Consider the following 16,778-nt stretch of genomic DNA (forward strand, 5'->3'; position numbering starts at 1 on the left):
ATTGAACTCAAAAAATGTATGCTTTTGCAGAAGAAGAAACATGGCACTAATGAATTAGTGGTAACAACAGCATGTGAGCTTCAAGAATTTGTGGTGAAGAGTGAATGCAGATAAAGGAGCTTTTGTTAGGCAACTTGGAGAACAAAATCTGTTGCTAAGAAAGAAGAATGCAATAAGGAAGTTATTTCGTGGATAAAGTATGGGAGCAATAAGATCACAAATATGCACAATGCATATATGAAGGGTTGGGACATTTTTTTTGCTTTCTTTGTAGGTTTTCTAGGATGCATTTTGTATGCATTTTGTGCTCTTTTTGTCAGAGGCTTTGTTTGTTATGTGTAATTTCTGTCTGAAATCAATGTAAAGTTGTCACTCATTTTAATAAATTTGTGAGATCAATGTGCATATTCTCTATCGACAACAATGCATACAAAAATGTGGATAACTATGCACTTCCCAATGTGGAGAATATGCTTTTCCCTTTTCTTGATTCCACTAATTAGCATGGCAGAGTGTCAATTCACGAAAAGTGACCTCACAACAGTGCCTTATGCATCACACTGTTTAGCATGTGTGCATGGTACCTTGTCTTCTATGTGCCTCAACAAGCTTTGCTCCGAAGCACACACCATAGTAGCACAGATGAAAGGTCTTGCATGTAGTGCAAAGAGGAGGAGGAGCACTGGTTCCAGGAGTGTCTCTGGTTTCAGAGAGGTCTCAGCTGACAAGGAGCTGCTAGTGTATCATAGGAGAAGTGTGCATGAGAGGGAAGAAGCATCTACTAGCAGTGGCGGATCTTCAATAAAAATCTTGGGCAGGCCAAGCTAAAGCACAACCCACAAAATTGCAGTTCTGAACCATATAATACTTCAGTAGGCAACTGGGCATTAGACAATACTCAATACCTTTAGTTAAGTAGATCATACACACTTCACCTTCGGGCTCCTAAACACGTAGGTACAAGAAATGGAAATGTACATCCAACGAAAGGAGTAGGGGTATGGATCGCACAACCTAAACAGGTGGCGTCCCTGGGCTCATATTGATCTCAACTGTAGATATGACATGTAGATATTAAAGTTAATACATCTGCACAACCTAAACTGTATTGCAAAACCATTCATATATGTACACATCTGCACAAACGTCATAGAAGACATAGGAGACTATCGATGGACTGGGTCGCGAAATCGCCGCACCTAGGTCTCTGGAAGCCTGCTCCTGTTGCATGGGGCTTGGCATTGGGTTGGCGCCTAAGGGCCCTCGCTGGCTTGCCGTCGCTACTCGCGACTGAATGGTCACCACTTGCTGGATCGAGTCTCTCCGAAAGTCCAGACCTTCGCCGGTCAGTTGATGTATCCATGGATGCACGACTGCTAGGAACAACCAAGCGACAAAGTGAAACAAGAACATCCGAACAAATGAACTGCCTCTCACGTGAACTAGGCTGGGTGTGTGGTCTTTACCCATGCTCCATTGGTATAAATTTTTTTTGCTCTTGGGCAGGGCGGGCCATGGCCTAGTTTTGCCCCTAAGAAGCTCTACCAGTGTCTACTAGGATGATGGAGAGGGAGACAATTATAGGCTTGCAGCAGCTAGGTGAAGCATCTATGTACACATAAGTAATGGCACTGTCAACACCAAGACCTTTTCCGAGAAACAATAGGTTTGTGAGGCACCATTCGAGGGAGGGAGGAGTCATTGTGTTGCGTCCGTACATTGTGCCACAAAATCTTGAGGAAAAGGTGACAACTGGAGTCAGCTTGTGCAAGATCAAGAAAGGCATGAAGGACAATGCCCAAGAGGGTAAAGGAGGCATTCAATGGTAAGGCCGAGATAGATCTTTGAACAGTGTATTTGGCATGTGTTTCTATCACTGAGACAATATCAACATCATTCTCAATGCAAACCAGATCATCACCAATTAACATGCATCTTCACATCCATTTCACACCCTAGTCATGTTGGAAAATCTTGTATCCAGAGAATTGACCAAGTGTCCACATTTCAACTATCAAAAGATCAAGTACTCCCATCAATGTACAACAACTCCTCATGCAATCCAGAAAAGAAATCATTGTGGAAAATCTAACATGTTAGTCTATCAGGGTTTCCACCTTCAAAAGGCACCTATATGGAACAAATTAGAAAATGTACAAACATATTGCAACACAAAAATGACACATTTGCTTCACCAAAAATACAATCAAACATGACAGTGAAATAGGCCAGCTAGTAAAATTCCCTAACTTGATCACTAACTCAAGTAACTGCACTAAAACAACTACTACATGATAACAACTCGAACCATTCATAATACATGAATTATCATTGTCGGAGATGGATGAAAAATGACACCTTTTTTGAATCTAGCCATTGCCAAAATTTAGTTAAACATCAAAAGTAAAATTTCATGCGTGATTTCTTCGCTGACCTAAAATACTTGATGAACATCAACTACAACAACATCTAAACCATGGCCCCATGAAATTACACACAAGATTGAATCACATCTTCGTCACCCAAGTACAGAAGGCATGGATGGAGCCAAACAATAAACAAAACATCAAAACTAAAGGGCAATCATGGAAACCTATCTCCGGTTGTAGCAATCCATCAAAGTTCATCATTGGTCTGATCATGGCGACCATGAATCCTAGCTAATCAGTATAGAAAATAATCGTTCAGACGAAAGAAAGAAAGAAGACTGCCGCGTCGAGAAGAAAATCTCGCTGTAGTATGGGGCCTCCATGTTCCAGGCGCGTAAGTATGGCTCGTCCGCCATGATCTCCTCGAAATCATCGATGCAGATTGGGCGAGGTGATGTCCAGATATAGGTGAGGGATGACGAGTATGGCAAGCACGGGCGAAGCGGTATGGAGGACGTGCGAGTCCAAGGAAAACTGACCAGGTGCTATGCATTAACTAGGGGGTGGTTTAGTTACATTGCCGATAGCTTGTCTTGTCTATGTGTAACAAAATCCTAAGATTTCTATTAGGTCTGAGGGGTTTTCTATGAATCATCAAATCCTACGTGGCTAGTTTCAGACTCTTTTGTATGAAATTTGCAAAGCCATGACAAGTTTTTTGTACCTCTTGACCTCCTTTTTCAAATTCTTGTATTAGATTGCTCCGACCGTGCAAGTTCACGTATCCCAGGTGCTAATACCTCAAATTTAAATATTAAAAAAGTCATATTTACAAGTTTTTTTAAAATACTCTGAAAACTCCATACATTAAAATTTGGAGATTACCCATATTTTTATTATTTTTGCGTAGCTTAGAATATACATATTTAGAATTAATCGTTTGCATGTTTGTGGGGCAGATCATAGGCTAGATATAGATTTTTGTCACATTTTTTCTAAGTATGATATATTTTTTATTTAAAAAAAAAGGAATCACTGGAGCCAGAAATCTTCACTCTCCCCAGCATGGAATCAATCTCGTTCCCAGTATGGATGTGGCAAAATATCAATTTCCCTCCATCTCTACACTGCTCAGCAGTGTGAAGCACTTTTTATTTTCTGAAATTGGCACTGTGAAGCACACTTTCCAACAGAAAAAGAGGAGCACATTGCAGAACCAATTAAATCAAATTCCCTAACTTGATCACTAACTCAAGTAACTGCACTATGAATTATCATTGTCGGAGATGGATGAAAACTGACACCTTTTTTGAATCTAGCCATTGTCAAAATTTAGTTAAACATCAAAAGTAAAAATTAATGCGTGATTTCTTCACTGACCTAAAATACTTGATGAACATCAACTACAACAACATCTAAACCATGGCCCCATGAAATTACACGCAAGATTGAATCACATCTTCGTCACCCAAGTCCAGAAGGCCTGGATGCAGCCACAATAAACAGAACATCAAAACCAAATGGCAGTAAGGGAAACCTATCTCCGGTTCTAGCACTCCATCAAAGTTCGTCATTGGTCTAATCATGGCGACCATAAATCCTAGCTAATTACTATAGAAAACAATCGTTCGGACTGGAAAGAAAGAAAAATATTGCCGTGCGGAGAAGAAAATCTCACTGTAGTATGGAGGAGCTGATCACCCTTGATGTAACTTGACTTTGTCTTTTCGTTAGCTGCAAGTTTGCAGACACACTCTTTTCCTTCCAGGGTACCGAAGGAGGCTGGAAGGTTTTTAATGAGGCGGACTTGTATGCTTAATATATGGAGTATTTCAAAAAAAAAAATCACTCGAGCTCTAAAGCCAGAAATCTTCAGCCATGGAATCAATCTCGTTCCCAGTACGGATGTGGCAAAAATATCAAAAATTTCCCTCCATCTCTACACTGCTCATATAACTCCAGCACTGTGAAGCACTTTTATTTATTTGAAATTGGCACTGTGAAGCACTTTTATTTGTTTTGAAGTTGGCACTGTGAAGCACTTTCCACCAAAAAAGAGGAGCACATTCCACAACCAATTAAATCAAACCCCTAGCAATAATAATACCATGTGAGGTAGGCTATAGTTTATCATCGTGTAGAGGAGTAGTTAGCCAAAGCCAAGTAACCTTCACCTTCCAAGAAGGAAGGTAGAGAACAACAATCACCAACTAACTACTCATCGTCGTGCATTCGGGCCATCCAGAGCAGAGCTCGAGCCAACCACACCACGACCCGATCTGACTCCCCTCCTGTTCATCCTCAAAATCAAATCCCCTCACCCTAATCCCCCAATCCCGAGCTCCAAGATCAATCAAACCCTCGTGCGGACACTCGCTCGCGCCGGCGCGCGCGCCACCGGAATCGGAGCCGAGAATCCGGCCCGGGAAACCCTCGAGGAGCTGGGATCGATCGGTCGCCCGGCGGGATTCTTGCTGGCCATCCGGCGCGCGCCAATGCCGGATCCGGCCGGGCCGGCGGCCTCGTCCTCTATCTCCTGCCCCGGGCTGCCGCCGTCATGGCGCCTCTGAATCCCGGGCCCCGCCGATGCTCGTTGGAATCCGCGCCGAGGAGCGAGCAGGAGCCGCCGCGTCCGGCGGCGAGCGAGGATGCAGATCCGGCTCTCGCCGAGCATGAGGAGCATCACCATCTCCAGTAGCAATGGGCTGCTAGACTTGATGAAGCTCAAGACCGCAGCGCGACACTTCTCCTACCGCACCGTCTTCCACACCGTCCTCATCCTCGCTTTCCTCCTCCCATTCGTCTTCATACTCACCGCTGTCATGACCCTAGAGGGATTCAACAAGTGCTCATCGCTAGGTACGTACGCGCTTGCTTGTCCCCTTCTCCAACAGATGATGCAGTGCCTTAGTAGTTGCTTTGGAGTCTAGGCAACAACATAGAGTTTAGATGCGCAATGTGCCTGTGGGGTGTGACTTTTGCTTCAATCCGTGTGGTGAATAACTTATCTGGTTTAACTTAAATCTACATTATGCGCATCTGCATTGGTGGTGAATTGCGTGAGTTGCTGTTATTATAGTCTACTAAGACAGTTTATGCGGTTGCTTACATGCTTAGTAGGCTGATTAGATATTTAGTTTGATTGGGCTGTGGTAGCTGCTGCTTGTCTCTTACATACTAGTATGTAACTAGACAATGGGATGCTTATGCTTATGTGGAAGTTCAAGACTGCTGGTCTCTTACATACTAGTATGGTGGTCACCGTTGATACTAACAATCTCTTGATTGTTCACTGAGAAATTAGTTGCATGTTTGTTCATGTCGTGAACATTTTATACGCTAAGCCAGAATAATAGTTATATGCAATCCCCCCAGGTTTCTATGTTAAGAATATCGATTTCGTGCACTCGTATTTGGATTTGGACACTGCTACATACAGCCGTGGTTAGCTAACCAGAACACTGAAATGATATGACCAGAGGAACGCTACCGCCATTTCTGACAAATCAGGAGTTAGGTCTAAATGTTATGTGCCTAGAAAATGGATCAGCTATAAATGTGGGCTTACTATCTTAAGATACTGCCACATGATATATTTGAAGGCACATTAACTACAAGTGATATTGTTGTTGTGTTGGGAGTTCTAGACTGATGCAATATGGATCCCATCATGGTAGCTGCCTATCTTTCGGGTTTCTACATTTCCGAGTCTTAAATTCGGTTGTTGAACACTTGCATTTGTCATCACCCCAATTGCTTTTTAGCCTGTCCCATTTTAGTCTTCTCTTATGTTCAATATTCTTCAATTCCACTTCACTATTATGCCTCAACGGCTATTTTATTATATGTACTTATATCCTGCTTACCTGTCCGTCTTCTTGAACATGATTTTTTTTGTGTTTAATGCTTAAATTTAGTTGAGATTTACTTGTTTCATTGTCTGTTATCATTTATCAGATTGTCTTGGCAGACGATTAGGTCCACGCCTTCTTGGTAGGGGTGATGATGGCTCCATGGTACTAACATGCACTTTGCACTTTTCTTTAATTCTTTTGATGATTTATTTAGTTCTTACTTGGCTGCTGCGCTCTAATGTGCAGAGGATTGTAAAGGATTTGTATAAGATGCTTGATGAAATAAACTCTGAGGATGTTCCTGTTGATCTAAAAGTGGCAGAATCTTTTGATGATTTCATCTGGGATACAAAGAATAATGATTATGATTTGAAGTCATTTGCTATGAGGCTGAAGGCTACGGTACGCATTGATGCTAGTGTCCTGCCTTTCTTGAAGCACATGATTTATTTCTTCAGTTGATTACTTTGGCGATATAATTTGTGCTTGATCTACATTTCCTTCGGATTTCTACCATAGAGCTCGTGTCTATTCAATAACAAGGTTCTTATGTTAGCACCAAAACTTGTACTTACATAAGTGTGGTGTTGGCCTGTTGGATGCTGGTGGGCAAGCCAGCCAGCTTGTCATGAAATATGCATGCTATTTTTTGTTGCTACTTTTTTAAGTTTATTGTTCAGTTAATAACTTTCATCACACTATCTTGTTCAGTACACTTTATGAAACTAAGTAGCTCAACGCATTTGTTGCTTATAAATGTTGTATAGTGATTACTTAAGCTCCTAAATTTGTAAAACAAATGTACAAAGCTCATGCAGTTAGTGATCACTAACATAAAGTCTTATCAGCTATCTGTCATCAATGCACCTTTTTCATCTGCTCTTATTTGTTCAGCAAGTTGCAAATCCTGTACTCATTGTTTACACAACGACATGCAGATGGAGACCATGGATAAGGAATTGAGATCATCCAGATTATCAGAGCAGCTAAACAAACACTATGCAGCAATTGCTATTCCTAAAGGTCTTTACTGCCTTTCATTGCGTCTAACTGATGTATACTCCTCAAATGCCCTCGCGAGGAAACAATTACCACCCCCTGAGTTGGTCCCTCGACTTTCCGACAACTCCTACTTCCACTTTGTTTTAGCATCAGATAACATCCTTGCGGCCTCGGTTGTGGTCAGATCAGCAGTTACATCAGCACTGAAGCCTGAGAGGATAGTCTTTCATGTCATTACGGATAAAAAGACATATCCTGCCATGCATTCATGGTTTGCGTTGAATCCTCTTCATCCTGCCATTATTGAGGTGAAGGGCGTTCACCAATTCGAATGGTTAACAAAAGAAAATGGGCCAGTTCTTGAAGCTATAGAAACTCAGCACATTGCCAGAAGCCGTTATCATGGAAATCACCTTGCAAGAACCAGTGCAGGTGATAGCCCAAGAGTTTTTGCAGCCAAGCTGCAGGCAGGAAGTCCAACATATACTTCCGTGCTGAATCATATTCGTATATACTTGCCTGAGGTATAAGAACTTTCTTCTGATTATCTTATGAACAAGTTAACGCATACATGTGCTACTAGGATGAGGTGAAGCATTGACAACTGCAAATATTAGTTTTCCTTGTTATAACCTATTTTTTAGTGGTTTTTCTTTTTTTTGGTTCAAGGGGTAACTTCTGCACAAGTGTATAGCAATTGCTCTAAAAAAAGAAAAGTGTATAGCAATTGGAAATGCTCCAGCTAGTTTGACTTCTCATTCTCGTTGCAATTTTGTTTAGCTAGAGGAGATTCTCACAGTAGTGCAGACCTGCACATGTGTTCTAACTGTAGACATATTTTTAGTGCTTTTTGTTGAAATATCCAGTCACATAATAACATTTCAATTTGTCAAAGCAGTTATTCCCAAGCCTCAACAAGGTTGTATTTCTTGATGATGATGTTGTTGTCCAACATGACCTGTCATCACTTTGGGATATCGATCTAGCTGGGAAGGTAAATGGAGCTGTTGAGACCTGCAGAGGTGGAGATAGTTGGGTGATGTCTAAAAGGTTCAGGAATTATTTTAACTTCTCTCATCCCCTCATTGCCACCAACTTCGATCCTTTGGAGTGTGCGTGGGCTTATGGCATGAATATTTTTGACCTTGCTGCCTGGAGGAAGACAACCATTAAAGATAAATACCACCATTGGGTCAAGGAGGTAAAACATATATATCACTTTCCATTTTAATATGCACACCTACCGTTATTTGTATACTTCCTCCATCCATAAAAGGATGCCTTACATTTGTCTAAATTTGGATGTATCTATACACTTAATAGTGTATATACACTTTTTTTTCCATTTCATGTTAACAGGTTAATTGGCAACTATGTGAAGTTGAACATGCCCCTTACTAGATCATAACCGCATGTTCTCTTGCGCAAAGTTTCTAAATTGCATCAACTTAAATTATGCATAGCACTGACATCTAAACTACTTGAGCATTTCGTCTTCGTCGCTCGAAAGCGCACATATATCTAGTTGTACTGAGTAATGCTGAATTCCACTTCATCAGCCTTATTTTCTGCTTCACACGATAGCCCATACTTTGCTTGATCCATATTTAAACAGTTATAAATTCATGTTGGGGTGCTCCAGTCTTACTCATTATGTGCATTCTGCCTGCAGAATCTGAAATCAAACTTCACGCTTTGGAGGCTTGGAACTTTGCCACCTGGCCTTATAGCATTTAAGGGCCATGTTCATCCAATCGAATCATCTTGGCATCTTTTAGGTTTGGGGTATCAAGAGAAGACAGATATCTCCAGTGTTCGGAAAGCAGCAGTTATACATTACAATGGGCAAAGCAAACCATGGCTGGACATTGGTTTTAAACATCTCCAGCCATTTTGGACGAAACATGTGAATTATTCAAATGAGTTTGTAAGGAATTGTCATATAATGGAACCTCAGTTGTAGATTGGCGAGACAAAAGATTCAACAAATAAAGGCGTAAATTAAGTGGAATTAAATTTGTTATTTTGGAGACCGGCATCGAAGGGAATCCAGGGAATGATGATTGAACAGTAACCTCAGAATTGGTTACATGTGCCGATGCAGCATACTCGATGAACAGAGAAAAGAGTGTTTTGTTCCCATTTACACTAGGACCCCTTTCGTTTTGTTTATTCCATTTGTATCATAGCTCATGAAATTACACTATTGTTTAGGAAGGTTCTTTGTACTTGATGGAGTATTATAAATTGCCTTATTTGGCAGAGTTGATGTTAGGCACATCACTATTGTAATTGTTGGAGAGGGAGTATACAGTTTACCATGTGAAGAGGGTCAGATTTTGATTTTACAAAAACAAGCCTTGTACATTGTGCTCCCACTGTTTCTGATATAGTATTTTTGGTGATTATCTCAAATGAAATACTTTATTCCTTCCATATAACCTTGGTTCTGATCTATCATGAATTTCTCTGGTTATTTCGTGTGTTTGCATGTATTGATCATTTGACTATATTGTTTAGTGTTCACACTAGAAGTGGTGGCTTTTATGTTTATTGGTTACTAGTGAGTAGATCAGTAACAGTTTATAAGTTGATGTCCTTTCTTTTTAGACAGTTTATTTATTACTCCGTATTTGATTCTATATGATGGATGTTTTCAAATTCTTATAAGTAGGAAATGGAAACATTTACTCGGTGCAGTCCTGAATGTCACACATTAAATCATCAAATTATAATGTGTAATCTCTTTTTACAAATTTTGATAAATGACATCAGAAAGTTGAAGAAAATTAGGAAGGAACTATGATTAACAATTAAGGAATTGTGATCATCAACAAAGTAACTCTATTGTGGAAGAAAGAACAATGATGGCCCAATTAGGGCAAAACATCAACACAAAGCATTATATTTTTCGTATAGTTGAGAAGAGCTATCTTGTCATAGCTGCAAACCTCACATGGTATCCTATCTAACAAGTAAAAACTACGGCTGATCATTGCTGGCAAGCATCGGCCTCAAAATCTGGGAAGACAACGAAGGCAATGGAGAGCGGGGCGACATAGATCGGCGAGCTGACTGAAACTTGCACCGGGTACAGCGGAGGGATGTCACCATCTTCAGTGAGCTCCAGAGGAGCTCCATTTAGCAGCATGGTGCGTGCAAGAGGGTTACCGTCCTGCGCCGTCAGGTGGTACTCTTCCCTCTTCTGCATCCCATCGGAGGCTTTGCTCCCCACCCAGGAGACCGTCCTCTTAATGCCACGAACAAGGGAGCTGTCCCTCGTTATCCCCTGCCCTTGTGCGAGGCCGACATTAAGGTCGTTCCTGACCGAGACCATGGATCCCATGTTTCGGCTCAGGTTGATCAAGAGGAGAGCGACACCGCCCTGAAAAGCAGAGATCAGTTTATATGATAGTGGTGTGATGCCATAGCACTATAGCAGTGAGCCAGTGAATACACAACATTCAGCCATGTTTTACCAGGCCAACATCAAACTCATATGGTGACTCATACCTTCTGCTTTCCGCAATGCGCATAGGCGCGCAAGTATGAAGACCCACCCAAGTCTATGGAGAGAACTCCATTCCCCATTAGTCGATGCCAAAGCAAGGCACTGAACATATATCAAAGTTTAGTCTGAGGCGTATGCGAGCGGCAAAGCGCGTTTCTGGCAAGAACATACAGTACAGGTACTTGCCTGTAGTAATCAGGGTTCGGCACAAAAGTGTCGGTGTCGAGAAGTCCATAGTTGCCTCCAATCAAGGTCTGTCTGCAGTAGACCTTGGTGTCATACTTTGCTGACTGACCAAGTTGATCAAGATACCTAGTTGAAACAGCAAAGTTGAGGATGATAAGATAAGAGAACAATGATGACCAGGACAGTTATTTGTATTTCTGACAAGTAATTACCAGAAGCTATTCAGGAAAGTATTCGAGACGGTACGGCTGCCGCTGTTATACGCTCCGCCAGCTTCCCCAACCCACGGAGCTGACCATGGTCCATGCCGTTGTATCGTGAGTTGGAGATCTCTGAACGTGTCAGAAACCTTGTTTAAATACTGCGGATCCAAGATTCTATTGGCGACACGTGGATCATTACCTAATCAAGATTAAATAAATTATCTTTCAGCCATCTTTGATATAGGATGGAGAACATAAATGAATGAAGGAGAAGTATTAAAATCTGAAAAAACACTCACCAGCACCAAGATTGTAAATATGATGAGTCATTCCTTGGAGAACATTTGGCCCAGAGACATCAAGAAGCTGAGCAAACCATTGTCTATCATAGAATCCTCCTGGGGCTAGCACCAATGGTTTCCAAGAGTTTCCATATAACTGATTGACGATATTTTGAAGTTCAACCATGTCCTTTCCGTATTGTTCAGCTCCTACGCTTGCACCAATTCCACTTCCACTTAATTCATTACCTAGTAATGAGCACATGTACTTATATAAGCTTTACAGTTTACACGAATGAATAATGTTCCTTGTTTCGCGAGCAAAAAATATAGTATGTGTTTGACTTTGACAATGTATTACCGAATTCCCAGGAATCGATAGGATAGTTCATTGAAACAGTGTATTCCATGAACTCCTGAGCATTGCTTGAATTCCAGGCGCCTCCCCAAACACCTTTGCGTATCTGCTTTCGCCCTTGAAGTGCGTTAAGTCCGAAAGTAATAACTGCTCTGAAGGAGTTAACCAAAATGATTAGGGAATGCGCTGCATAAAATAATATATACTATTAAGATGTTGGAAGAGAGGCGGTGGGTGTATTCTTAATGCACTAGTACTTTTAGCCCCATAATAATCTCTAATATGTGGCATTTTCACTAATCTGTGATATAATCAATCACAAATCACTTAGAAGAAAATATAGATAGTAATTTCTAATGATAAACAACTGGTAAAGACAATCCTCACCCTGTATTGACAAATAGATCATTCATAGCATCCCATCTTTCCATGGTTATGCACCCATGAGAAAATCCAAATAAACCACTAGAAGCTTTTGTAAATGGTCTGCATGGAGATCCTAGATTTGGTGTGCCATATACTACTTGGTCTTGTAAGGAGCCACCGACTCTGATACGCAGTGGGCTAAAGGCTACAAAACACACACACACAGAAGAGCAGAAATAATCCATTAGGCAAGATGATGAGGCGCCATCAAGAATATAAACTAAACTGTTATGAAAAAAATAAAGTAAACCCATATTTGAAGAAACTAGCTAAAACAAAAGCTTGGTAAGTGAAGATAGTTTAGGCTAAATTTGAGCTGCAGATAGGTTACACACTAGATGCTAGGTCTAGTTCCCATTCTGCCTTAAATGACTCACAAGGAATTTTCAGTTGAGTGGCAGATCAGTTACACATTAGATGATATATCTAGTACCCATTCCGCTGTAAATGACTCACAAGGAATTTTAGCCTTCTAAGATTTGAAAAATAAACAAAACTTCCACAGGGGAGTTTGCAATTTAAGAGGAGAATTTTTTTCAATGGCAATTGTCAGAACACTCACCTTGGATGGCTTTAGCTAGCAAAGGATGAGTCAAGTCCTGTGAAATTCACAAAAGATGGAAATCAGTTATTTGCAGAAAAATCAAATATCATGTGATTAATAATTGTATTCTTGGGATTGGGGAGCTTACCATATTTAAGACAGAAGCCTTCCCCCATGGGCACTGATCATAGTTGCACTTCTCTGGAGGCCACCAATCAACGGTCGCGCAAATGAACTCATCGCTGGTTGCAGCAATCGTCTCGGAGCCACGTACGATGACGGTTACATCGGAGTAATCTTCCGACAGGATCAGTGTAGGCAAGCAAGCAATAAGAAGAAGAAGAAACCATAGCCTCATGCTTTCACCACCTACAGATGGTGTTGCCCACCAAATAGACAACTAGAAGGGTTCAGACTTATTATGCACTCGAAATAACTCAATAAGTTGGTATGGAAATGTCCAAATTTCTACTCTATTAGTATATCTGAAAGTGACAGCCACAGGTTCATTTCCTTCTATATGTCTCCTTTTCCAAGTTTTAATAAGTCGAGTCATTATCAGCTTAGCTTTATTCATGTGAGCCAAAACACTTCGTCACTGTTTCAAACAGTGGCTTGCTCTTTGGCACTTTCAGTACCCAGAAATGTCTTCATCTTTTCTAGAGAAATGTCTTCATTTCAGCATAAGTTTTTGTTTTTGTTTTTGGACTCATACATATTTCTTCAGAAAGAGAAACTTTATCAATCGGTGAGTAAAGTGAAACCCTTCAAATCCACGAAATGCTCATGTGAAAAATTTCAACAAGATACCCCAAAAGTACGAAGAAAGGGGACCTTTTCACATAGAAATGAGCAACATACATGTACCTGTTCTGCCAAAAGTTTAAGATAATTCAATAACAAGGTTCATCTCAGAAATAAAACTAAACATAGTAACTTTAGCATAACCCAAGCAAAAGCCCTGAATCTGAACCAAGAACACGCCGTACTAAGTACACCACCTCCCTTCCCAAATCCCAACACAAAAACACAAGCCAACCAGCTGTATCGAATCCTGGAGTAGTACACGGAAACCAGCGAAGCAACCAAAACCAGCCTAGGCAGCCGATTTGCGACTAAGTTGTACCAAAAAAAAAAAAAGCAAAATCCAAGAGAAATGGGCCATCAATTACCTGGACGGCTTGAACCTGGAATCTACAGTCAAGCCAAGCGCCCAAATCAAAGCCGGCTCGGAGAATCCCAAGCGAAGAAGCTCCACGAGCAGCTCTCTTGTCCGCTACCAATGCAGGGATAGCGAATCAATCAAACCCGGAATCTCTCGCCGTCGCCGTTGCCGGGATGATTCAGAGACTGTGCAGAGTAGAGCGGAGCTTCTGCTCGGGTGGAGATGGAGAAAGAGAAAGGCTGAGTAGGAGGAAGAAGAGATCCTTGAAAGAAACTTTGGTGGTGGTTTGCTGCTCCTACTCCTTTGTATCTCCCTTCCAAGCTACTCCCTTAGGGAAAGCGGCGTCTCTCCTAACCAAATAGCGGTGGCACTGCTAAGAAATTGATTAGTTTAACAGCGATGCTTTGGCCTAAATCTGAAGACAACAGACGGTGTCGTCAGACTCCAGCTTCTCTTGGGAGTTGAAAATAAAGGACTGGTTCTTTCTTAGAGCGCGTGCTATTTTTCCGTATTGATTTGATGATTTCCGCGAGTAATTAGATGGATCATGTGAGAGTGATGGATTTTTTTGAACGCCCAAGCAGCCTTTTATTACCCGAAGAGAATTAGTACATCATAGATTTCGAATATTCGTTTTTTCCATATGCTCTGCAGTATGTCAATGAAAAAACAAGAGTATCTGTTTGTGACCGGAGTAGGCGGAGAAAATCATGCCCGTGAATGCAGAGTAGTCGATCTTTTTTGATTTGCATGCAGCAGAGGGGACTCAGGGGAGAGTTGGTGAAGACTGAAGATACGTGTGGTGAAGTCGTTGCTCAGTGCCAGACATGTGGGCCCCGAGATCCATTAGCCAACATAATCGTTAGCGTTGACAGCGTAAGAAGGTGGCAACTTCTAAGTTTTGACGATGTTAAGAAAATTAGTTGGATGCTGTAGTCGATAAGAGCAAGTATAATAAGGTACAGTCAGCTGGCTATAAGAAATAAAATATTATAAACTTGCTTAGTTGAAGGAGAGAGATTAGGAGAGAGAAGAGGAGTGGGCTCTTATCTTATAAATGAAATTTCTAGACGTCTTTCTGAAAGCGATATGTGAGACTAAAAGGTGGGCCATGTATTGTAAAAGTACTACACTTTTATAGCTCACTATTGTATATGTTGGCTCTAAGTTAGCTATAGATGACATGGCACTTGGCTTATAGCCAGCAGCTGGCTACACTATTAGAATTGCTCTAAGTATATGAAAGAAAGAAAAATGCTCCATGAGTCCTGGCCATGATAATTAGGGGTGTGCTTTATGATGGCCAAGGACAGCATCAATGCAAGATAATGTGCGAGCACACGAAGAAAGTGATGTAAGGGAAGTTGTAATCCACAACTTGAAGAAAGAGCAAAGAATGGAGAAAGTCCAAGTCAGAAACCAACCAATCCAACTCACACATTTTCAATGCTGATTTAAACGGCCTCTATACACTTTCCTGTATGTGCAACTTGCAACTTGTGTGGATATGGTTGGAACAAGCACAAACTGCTCACAACAATGGACCCAGGACCTATCCTATCCAACAACAGGATGCATTCTATCAAAAAAAAAAAAAAAAAAGCAGGATGCTTATCAACGAGTCGTTTGGAACGAGAGAACTTTTCTCGATTTGGTCTGACCAGATTCTTGTTTTTGTTCTGAACGTAGACATGACATGACTGGGAATGGTCCAAAAGGGGGAACAGGCCACATGCCTATCCAGTTTCAACGTATTTTCCCCCATTAATTTGCACATTCTACTGATGGAGAATTCTGTGTTGGCTCTGACTCAAAACTCCATACGACTGAACCCAAATTTTGATCCGTGCACCAAATAAATCCAAGGCTGAGTTCCTCGATGAGCTCCGGATGTTGAGAGCCGCCATCGTTGGCCCGTGGGCGGTTACAGGCGATTTCAACCTCATCGTTCGGGCCAGCGACAAGAGCACGCCGCATGTCAACCGGCGCACCATGGGGATGTTCCGACGCTGCCTCAACGAGTTGGAACTCAAGGAGTCCACCTTGCTGGGGCGACGCTTCACGTGGAGCAACGGTCGCGCTGAGCCCACCTTGGTCAAGCTTGACCGGTGGTTTGCCTCGGTGGATTGGGAGGAGCTACACCCAGATGCGTCCCTGTCGGCCCTGTCGTCCTCCATATCGGACCACTGCCCGATCCTCATGTCCACGGCAGTGGCGTCCCACTTTGGGAAGCGCTTCCGCTTTGAGAGGTTCTGGTTGAAGTTGGAAGGCTTCATGGACACGGCTAAAGCGCTTTGGGAGGGTGCAGATTTGGGGGAGGTGGTCCCTTCGAACCCTATCGCCAAGGTTGGGCATAAGCTGCGGAACGTCGCCCGCGGTCTGCAGGGGTGGAGCCAGCGCAAGGTCGGTTCGATCCGCGACATGCTACTCGTGGCCAACGAGGTTATCTTGCGCCTTGATGTCGCTCAGGAGTCCAGGACGCTGTCTGCGGCCGAGTCTTGGCTGCGCCGTAGCCTCAAGCTCAAGGTGCTTGGCCTCGCTTCGCTTGAGCGGACCATTGCTCGCCAGCGTGCTAGGGTGCTGGGCCTGAGGGACAAGGATGCTTCTGCTCAGTTTTACCGCATCCTGGCGTCGGGAAGACGGCAGCGCTGTTGCATCTCTGCCCTGAGATCTGGTGAGCGCACTGCCACCGACCTCGCAGGGAAGGTGGCCATGGCCACAGACTACTACGTGGATCTGCTTGGCACGGCCCGACCCAGGGAATTCGACCTTTCCCTGCAGGCGCTTGGGCTGCCAAGGGTGGACCTGACGCACTTGGAGGCCCGTTTCACGGAAGAGGAAGTGTGGGCCGCCCTTTGTGCGATGCCCTCCAACAAGTC

At 42.4% G+C, this 16,778-nt stretch overlaps 2 protein-coding genes across 3 annotated transcripts; one reads left to right on the plus strand and one right to left on the minus strand.

The window, feature by feature from the left end:
• The first annotated feature begins 4,800 nt into the window (after positions 1 to 4,800).
• Positions 4,801 to 9,645, plus strand: LOC127299102 (probable galacturonosyltransferase 13). Its single transcript, XM_051328999.2, has 6 exons — positions 4,801 to 5,228; positions 6,327 to 6,385; positions 6,470 to 6,625; positions 7,162 to 7,749; positions 8,124 to 8,426; positions 8,898 to 9,645. Exons 1-6 carry the CDS (start codon positions 5,018 to 5,020, stop codon positions 9,186 to 9,188), a joined length of 1,608 nt encoding a protein of 535 aa, XP_051184959.1. The 5' UTR covers positions 4,801 to 5,017; the 3' UTR covers positions 9,189 to 9,645.
• Positions 9,646 to 10,004: 359 nt separating this feature from the next.
• On the minus strand, positions 10,005 to 14,361 carry LOC127299103 (heparanase-like protein 1). 2 transcript variants are annotated; one of them, XM_051329000.2, is made up of 10 exons: positions 13,907 to 14,361; positions 12,883 to 13,103; positions 12,753 to 12,789; positions 12,152 to 12,335; positions 11,768 to 11,916; positions 11,425 to 11,655; positions 11,135 to 11,324; positions 10,923 to 11,048; positions 10,739 to 10,838; positions 10,005 to 10,610 (listed from the first exon to the last, which is right to left on the minus strand). In XM_051329000.2, exons 2-10 carry the CDS (start codon positions 13,090 to 13,092, stop codon positions 10,218 to 10,220), a joined length of 1,620 nt encoding a protein of 539 aa, XP_051184960.1. In that variant the 5' UTR covers positions 13,093 to 13,103; positions 13,907 to 14,361; the 3' UTR covers positions 10,005 to 10,217. The 2 variants fall into 2 exon arrangements, with proteins under 2 accessions (XP_051184960.1, XP_051184961.1); XM_051329001.2 differs by having other exon boundaries at positions 12,883 to 13,134.
• Positions 14,362 to 16,778: the final 2,417 nt, after the last annotated feature.

Source organism: Lolium perenne, chromosome 5 (genome assembly GCF_019359855.2).
Source record: "Lolium perenne isolate Kyuss_39 chromosome 5, Kyuss_2.0, whole genome shotgun sequence".
Lineage (NCBI taxonomy): Eukaryota > Viridiplantae > Streptophyta > Magnoliopsida > Poales > Poaceae > Lolium > Lolium perenne.

What these genes read in the sequence shown, in the direction of transcription:
- LOC127299103 (XM_051329000.2), bottom strand. Translation starts at nt 13,092, where the DNA reads ATGAGGCTATGGTTTCTTCTTCTTCTTATTGCTTGCTTGCCTACACTG. An exon ending in GCTAGCTAAAGCCATCCAAG is followed by an intron (nt 12,336 to 12,752) that starts GTGAGTGTTCTG and finishes TGTGTTTTGTAG; the next exon opens with CCTTTAGCCCACTGCGTATC. An exon ending in GATCTATTTGTCAATACAGG is followed by an intron (nt 11,917 to 12,151) that starts GTGAGGATTGTC and finishes TAACTCCTTCAG; the next exon opens with AGCAGTTATTACTTTCGGAC.
- LOC127299102 (XM_051328999.2), top strand. Translation starts at nt 5,018, where the DNA reads ATGCAGATCCGGCTCTCGCCGAGCATGAGGAGCATCACCATCTCCAGT. An exon ending in CAACAAGTGCTCATCGCTAG is followed by an intron (nt 5,229 to 6,326) that starts GTACGTACGCGC and finishes ATCATTTATCAG; the next exon opens with ATTGTCTTGGCAGACGATTA. An exon ending in GGGGTGATGATGGCTCCATG is followed by an intron (nt 6,386 to 6,469) that starts GTACTAACATGC and finishes TCTAATGTGCAG; the next exon opens with AGGATTGTAAAGGATTTGTA.